The following is a 7,451-nucleotide window of genomic DNA, read 5'->3' on the forward strand; positions in this document are numbered from 1 at the left end:
TTTTTGAAGTGTTTCAGAAAAATGCAGATATTCAAGCTTCTCTTGGAGTCCAGGATGGTGATCTAAAGAGAAGCACACACACACACACACACACACACACACACACACACACTTATAAATGCTGTATGTTGTAATATAAATCTCATCACTAACATCATCAAACCAGTGTTGCTTTACTCTCATTAATATAGTATATACTGTGATACGTTTTGAATTAGATTTTATTTTCATGTTTTCTGTCTATACAGTATATTTTCCATTTTCATTTTGAAGATTTAGTAGTTTTGTTGTGCTTTTGTCATTTGTATTAGTTTTTGTTAGTTGTAGTAGTTTTTTTTTTAAATAAATATTTACATTGTTTTTATTAATATTTTGATTGTTCGATTTCATTTTAGTTCGTTTTAGTAATTTTTTGTGTTTTTGTCAGCTTATTAGTTTTTTAATGTCTACATAGATATAGATATATATATTTTGAGTGAGTTATATATATTTTTAATATACATTTATATACATTTTACTTTTAGGTGAAGTTTCAGCAGTTTGTTGTGTTTTTGTCATTTTCATGATTATTATTGATTTTTTTAATTAATTTTAATTTTAGTGTTTTTGTCCGTTTTTAATTTTTTTATCAACATTTACATGTATTATTATACAGTACATGCAGTTATTAATGTTTTGAATCTTTATTTATTTACATTTTTTAAATTCTCGTTTTTGTAATTGTATTAGCTGTTGGGTTTTTATATCTATACAGTTTTTACTAATATTTTGAATAATTTTTTCTTTTTCTTTTTAATTTAACATTTTTGTCATTTTGTTGTGTGTTTTGTCAGTTTTTTATTTAATGTCTAAATATAGCTTTTTAAATAATATTTTGAATGAGTTTTTTATATGTTCTGTTCATGTTAATTTGAGTGGAATTGCTGTTAATGGTTTGAGTTTGAGTTAACTCTGCATCAAACCTCCTCTGATCTCAGTAGATCTCACCTGCGGCCTGAGATCTTTCACAGAAGTGTGTCTTCGTCCAATCGTGCAGCAGGTTGTTGTGAACGAGGGTGTGTCCTCGTGTCCGAACAGCTCCTCGATGGCTCTGATGTCGATGTGGAATGGATCTCTGCTGCTCCACAGGTTCGGCCTGTTCTGCTGCTTGACACGATCTTCAGGAATCGGTTTCCAGAAGAAGCTCCTCACCCTCCTCTTCCTCTCCTCAGGGTTTCTCACAGGAAGGGGAGGGGGAAGGGGAGGAGCCAGAGGGGGGATGCTTTGAGGGGTGTGGTCATATAATGAGGGAGGCCATGCAACAACCCCGCCCTCTTTCTCAAAACTGCTGCTCATAGTAGAAGGGGATGTGGGCGGGGTCAGAAGATGATTGACAGCTTGAACACCAACATGAAGATCCAATGAGCTCAAACAACAAACAGAAGCTTTTGTAACACGAGAAAAACAAAACACAACTCAAACTTCTTTTTCTAAATGAATACAATGCATAAGAGTATCTTCTAAATGCATCAAACAGACTCATTCCACTGGTCGATCCAGAATTTGGCTGCTTAAACACCTTCAGTTCAGGGATGTAGAATCTATGTTCTTTCAGAAACGAGAAGAATATCCCATGTGCAAACGCTCAGGTGTCATTAAACGCTTTCATTCACACACTTCAGCGCAGACACAATCCCAAACATAACACAAATATGCTCCTATCAAGGTAAAAATGTGTTATTTCGGAATGTTCTCTAAACATTCATAAAATGTATCTATTGTCAAGGGAACATTCCATTTGATTATTTTGCAAACGTTATGGGAACGTTACTTTTGAATGTTCTGAAACAAATTGTAACATTCCAAAAAGTTACTTAAACATCCAACCACAACATTTCAGGAACAAAAATGAATGATGTGTAAATACACGTTTTTGTGCTAATGATTTGAAAGCATTACTAAATACCAGAGACGTTTGAAAGAATGCTCTATTAATGCTACTGGAAGAACATTTGTTCATAAATGTGATAAAAACTCACAGAGACTCTCTCTGGACCGAACGAATGCCAAATTCATCATAATTTCATTGTTTTCTATAACGCATAGAATGCTCGTCCTGAATGATGCATGAGCAGTCACACAAGGAAGAGCAATGAACATTTATGTGCTGAAAATACTTTCAATCATTCATAAACGAAAGAAATTACAAGTGTTATAAACTAAACTAAACCAACCTTTTCACAGACAACTTTTGGGAGTTTAATTCATATATTTAGTCACATATCTTCACATACTGACATTATGTGATCTTTAGTTTAAATGTAATTGTAGTAAATCTTTAAGCTTGCATGAGATATATTTTATTAATATTTTGAGTTTTCATTTTAGTAAATCTTTATGCTTGCATGAGATATATTATTGTTATTATTATTATTAATATTTGGAATTAGTTTTCATTTTAAAGTTTTAGTATTTAAAAAAAAAACGTATATATACTAAACTATATATATAGTTTAAATATTGTATATTTAAACAGAAAATTTCAGGAAAACTTAATGTATCGTGATTAATCAGTTGGGTGAAGTATGGTGATATCTGTTTAGTTAAGTGTTTTCTTATCAGACAAGTGAACCAACAACCAAGCAGTAAACACAACTAAACAGCTGAACCCTGAAGATAACGCGCCTCTGTTACACACTAATATTTAATCTATTAGTCCCTCGTGAAAACGATAATACATAACACAGTGTAATATATTAACACACTGTTCAGTGAGGAAGAAAATAAACTCACCTTTGTGTTAATGATGTTCTGAAGACTGCTTCATTCACAGCACGATCCAAACGCTCCTGTGACAGAAATCATCTGAATTATGAAAGGATATCATATTTTCATAACTATACGATGAATGATATTACATTAGGCTACCTGTACTCCATTAAAATCCGAGGCGTGTGAAGGATCTGTGAATCCGGCGAGTCTGACAGGAGCTCTTATATTTTATATTAATGCAGAATCATCTACTGCAGAGTTGTAGACATCCACAAGAAAGAGAGAGAGAGAGAGTGTGTGTGTGAGTGTGTGTGAGTGTGTGTGTGTGTGTGAGAGAGAGAGTGTGTGTGTGTGAGTGTGTGTGTGAGCGAGCGAGAATGTGAGCGAGCGTGTGAGTGAGCGAGTGAATGTGTGAGTGTGGAGGTGTGGATGTGTGTGAGTGAGTGAGAGTGAGAGTGTGTGGGTGTGTGTGTGTGTGTGTGTGTGTGTGTGTGTGTGTGTGTGTGTGTGTGTGTGTGTGAGTGTGTGTGTGTGTGAGTGTGTGTGTGTGTGAGTGACTGATAAGAGCTCCGCCAGTCACACCCAACATAAACAGTTCCTCAGTATATTTATCTTGTTTTCCAACAAGACAAAAAATATGAGTTCATAACCCATAATGACACTTCCTCCAGTGAGAATTTTGAAAATACTGTAGACTATGTTTTACCTGGAAGCAAGGGTTTGAAGTTAAAAGCGTCTTAATGCTGGATTAGTTTCAGCTTTTGTCTTCTCCAGATGTTAACTGGTGGACTGGAGTGCTGTGGATTATTGTGATGTTTTTATCAGACTCTTAATAATAAAAATGCGCTTGTGTTCTTTCAGACCTCGGCATTCTCATCGAGGTATCGACTTATCTATCTTACGTAAGAGAAATTAAAAAAGAATACAAACGAGTCAACAATCCAGTCCAGAGCTGCACAATGAATGCGAAGCTGAAGTAGAAACATCTGAAAGCAGGAAAACCTCAGTAAAAGTGTTTCATTTCTCACTATTTCATCTCACTGTTGTTTAGGAGATACACAACCATAAACTGATGATGACTGACACACACACACTTTCCATCTACATCACATAGTCTTCTTTTGTTTATATATAGAGCTAGTTATAAATATTATAACCCAGGCCTAGCCTACACTCAAACCCTAAGACACAACTTCCTGCATTTTAATAAACAAAAAACCTTTATTTTATACTGTTTTCACAAATGAGGACATCTCCAAATGGAGGTTTTCTCATGTTTAACTCACTTCTGGTTACAAATATGTCCCCAAAATATGGTTAAAGCGAGACAGTACTAGTGAATAAGGTAAAAATATTAACTAACAGACATAACCATATCTCCCCAGTTAATTAAACGCAGTATATTAAGACAACGTTTTCTGTAATGTCAGGTTTAAATATGAAAATAAAGCCTTTTCTAATTAAATATGCACTAATCTGCTTACATTTCCAGAAAATAGATCTGAACATTGGATGAAGTCAGGTTCAACATTCTTCGAAACAGAATAAGTGCTGCTGAAGTGGAGGAAAGAACTTCTGAAGATACGTATTGGAATTGAAATCTAAAGACACAAATAACAAGCGTGATAGAATAATCAAAGTATGTATTTTGTTTTTTTCCACCTGTATAAACACACACACTCACACACACACACACACACACTCACACACACACTCACACACACACTCACACACACACACACACACACACACACACACGCTCATTCAGGAGCTTCATGTGTGTGTTTATAACTGATGTAGGATCTAATAAGCAATGATAAAGCAGAAATGATCTGAATGTTCTGGATCTGGTCAGATGCTCAGCGTCTGCGTCATTTATTGAGACTGATTTCTGGTTTTCCCTCAGAAATGGAGAGAATCACATTGATGTCTGTTCTGCTCACAGGTGAGTGAGTGTTTAAATGAGTGCTTGACTAGTACTAGTGTTGATAGTCAGTGTTAGTGCTGTGCCGACAGTGTTCAAGTGTGTTTGAATGACTCCTGCAATCGTGTGTGTTGTTGAGGAGATTGAGCTGCTACTGTAATAAACCATATAAAAACCACAAAACATCGTCAGTGTTTCCCATGAGTCCTCTAGACCAGGGGGTTTCCACCTGTGGCCAGAGCAGTTTAATGTGTTTAACTTTAAAATGCACTCAGGTTTCTTCCACTAGAGGTCCACACTCTCACCAAATCCTGTGGAAACACTGAACGTACAAAAGCGCCATTCAGAACACTTTATCAAACACACACTGAAACTCTGAGCTCTTGAAATACAGTGTGGATATAATGAGTGAGATCTGTGTGAATGTGTCTGTCCTCAGCCGTGGTCAGTTCGTCTCCACGTCAGTATCACTTTGTGAATCAGAACATGAGCTGGACTGAAGCTCAGAGTTACTGCAGAGACAAACACACAGATCTGGTCACTATCAATGACAGGAATGAACAGAATGACATTAATCAGCTCATACAGAGAGAGAACAGCAGTGCTGGCCGTGTCTGGATTGGGCTGAAGGACACATGGATTTGGTCTCTGAGTGACTCTGACTTCTACAGAGAAAATGAATCTCAGTACAGGAACTGGGAACCATCACAACCAAATGGAGATGGAGACTGTGTTTATATGGAACATAATGGACAATGGCATGATGTAAAGTGTAGTACAACAAGACATTTCATCTGCTATAATGGTGAGATCAGCTGTATGTTTCATATCTGATGAACTTTGCACTATTAATTAACCAAATTATTATCTTCAGTAGAGCTGCTTATACCTGAATTGAATTGGTTTCTGAATTGATGAACTTTGCAACACTGACACTTATTTTATTTTAAATGCTACAGAGATAAATTTGACTTGATTATGTGATTAAAACACAGAAATGTTCTAAAAGACTTGATTATTTTCATTATGAAACACTTTCAGTTTTCAATAATGAACCACATTTGGATTTGTCTTTTTGTTTTTGGTAAATGAGAAGAGAAAGAACGTGTATTTAATTCTCTAAATCGATATCAGACAAATGTCTTTCTCTTTTAAAGGCAGCAGTAAAGGATTCGTCTCTGTACAGGAGCAAAAGGACTGGACTGAAGCTCAGAAACACTGCACACAGTATCACACAGATCTGGCCAGTGTGAGGAATGCGACTGAGAATCATCAGATCCAGAACATCATAACTTCACCTGAACAAGCCTGGATCGGTCTGTACAGATCCTGGGTTTGGTCAGATAACAGCAACTTCACATTCAAACCCTGGAAAAGTAATGAACCCAATATCGGAGCTAAAAATGACAGCATCTGCGCATCAACTGGTATCAGTGATGAAGGACGATGGACAGACGAGCTCTGTAGAGAACTGCATCACTTTGTGTGTTATGATGGTGAGTAGATCAATCATCTGAGCTGCTGTACATCTACATGACAAACTACAGAAACTCTCTCGTCATTACAGTGTGACCGCTCTATTCCTTTAACCAGCAATTCCCAGAGTTTCTGTCAGTGAAAGTATTTCTCGAGTTCTTTAAATTAATGTTTCAATAATTTGACAAAACATTCACGGTTCTCTGATGTCAGTTAATGATCACAAGACATGCAGCTAAACAAATAAAATATACAAAATGAAATGCTGTAAACTTCTGTCCGCAGAAAAGTATTGGTAAATAAAGTAAACTTAGCACACATTGGGTTCTCCAATGCACATTAAAGTCAGTGTTGATGCGAAGCAGCATTTACTGTGAACTGAGACGCTGAAAGCACTGTTTTATAAGCTGCTCGCGTGTAAATGAACACAGTGACACGCTTCACTCTGAAACACGCAACGCATCAAACTTTGATTTGATAATCACACTAAGCTATATCATATATCATGCATTAATTGTGCAGCCTCATTTATACTGTATATATAAATTCTCATTTGGTTTTGTTAATTATTAGGTTTTCATCAGCTCAGGAAGCCTGTTTGGGAAACCCTGCTGCTTTAACTCAACACTCTTCATATGAGTTCCTGAGTTTAAATGCTTTGCTTTCTGTTTGTTTCCAGATGAACTGGTTCTGATCCGAGAGAATAAGACGTGGACTGAAGCTCTGAGATACTGCAGAGATTGGGACATGGACCTGGTGTCGGTGGATTCAGAGCAGATGCAGCGGCGGGTGATGAATGTGACCTCGAGCGCCTCCTCCGATCACGTGTGGCTGGGTCTGCGTCACTCCCGCATACTGGGACTCTGGTTCTGGGTCAACGGTCACACCACGTGCTACGATCAGTGGGCTTCTGATTACAACACTGGACTGGACAAGTGCAATGAGACGGTCAGATCCGGAGCCATTCGGACCAACGATAATCGCTGGATCAGCCGCCCTGAAACTGATAGAAACAACTTCATCTGCAACAAGTGAGCGCTGGAGAGTAACTGATTACATGTAATCCACATTACAAATATTCTGTACTTGTAATTACACTACATTTTAAAGGGGTCATGACATATTATTTTGACATGTTCTTTGAGGTTTATTTATAATGTTAATAAAGTTTTTTGCACACAAAAAAACCCCCATTGGCTAACGCCACTGCATAGGAAACAGTATCAACGCCCCCTCACTATTGCGTGTTTTGACAACATGATCCAAATTAAACAGTCATTTCCAGACAAAGCGTTATGAA

The 7,451-nt window shown here is 37.0% G+C and overlaps 1 protein-coding gene across 1 annotated transcript; it reads left to right on the forward strand.

Moving 5' to 3' along the window:
• Positions 1-4,659: 4,659 nt before the first annotated feature.
• Positions 4,660-7,248, forward strand: LOC107567110 (macrophage mannose receptor 1-like). Its single transcript, XM_016252728.1, has 4 exons — positions 4,660-4,696; positions 5,115-5,405; positions 5,833-6,171; positions 6,831-7,248. The coding sequence occupies exons 1-4, from the start codon at positions 4,660-4,662 to the stop codon at positions 7,184-7,186; spliced, it is 1,023 nt and encodes a 340-aa protein (XP_016108214.1). The 3' UTR covers positions 7,187-7,248.
• Positions 7,249-7,451: the final 203 nt, after the last annotated feature.

Source organism: Sinocyclocheilus grahami, unplaced genomic scaffold (assembly GCF_001515645.1).
Source record: "Sinocyclocheilus grahami isolate Dianchi unplaced genomic scaffold, SAMN03320097.WGS_v1.1 scaffold1129.1, whole genome shotgun sequence".
Taxonomy (NCBI): Eukaryota; Metazoa; Chordata; class Actinopteri; order Cypriniformes; family Cyprinidae; genus Sinocyclocheilus; species Sinocyclocheilus grahami.

What these genes read in the sequence shown, in the direction of transcription:
- LOC107567110 (XM_016252728.1), top strand. Translation starts at nt 4,660, where the DNA reads ATGGAGAGAATCACATTGATGTCTGTTCTGCTCACAG. An exon ending in GATGTCTGTTCTGCTCACAG is followed by an intron (nt 4,697 to 5,114) that starts GTGAGTGAGTGT and finishes GTCTGTCCTCAG; the next exon opens with CCGTGGTCAGTTCGTCTCCA. An exon ending in ACCAAATGGAGATGGAGACT is followed by an intron (nt 5,406 to 5,832) that starts GTGTTTATATGG and finishes TCTCTTTTAAAG; the next exon opens with GCAGCAGTAAAGGATTCGTC.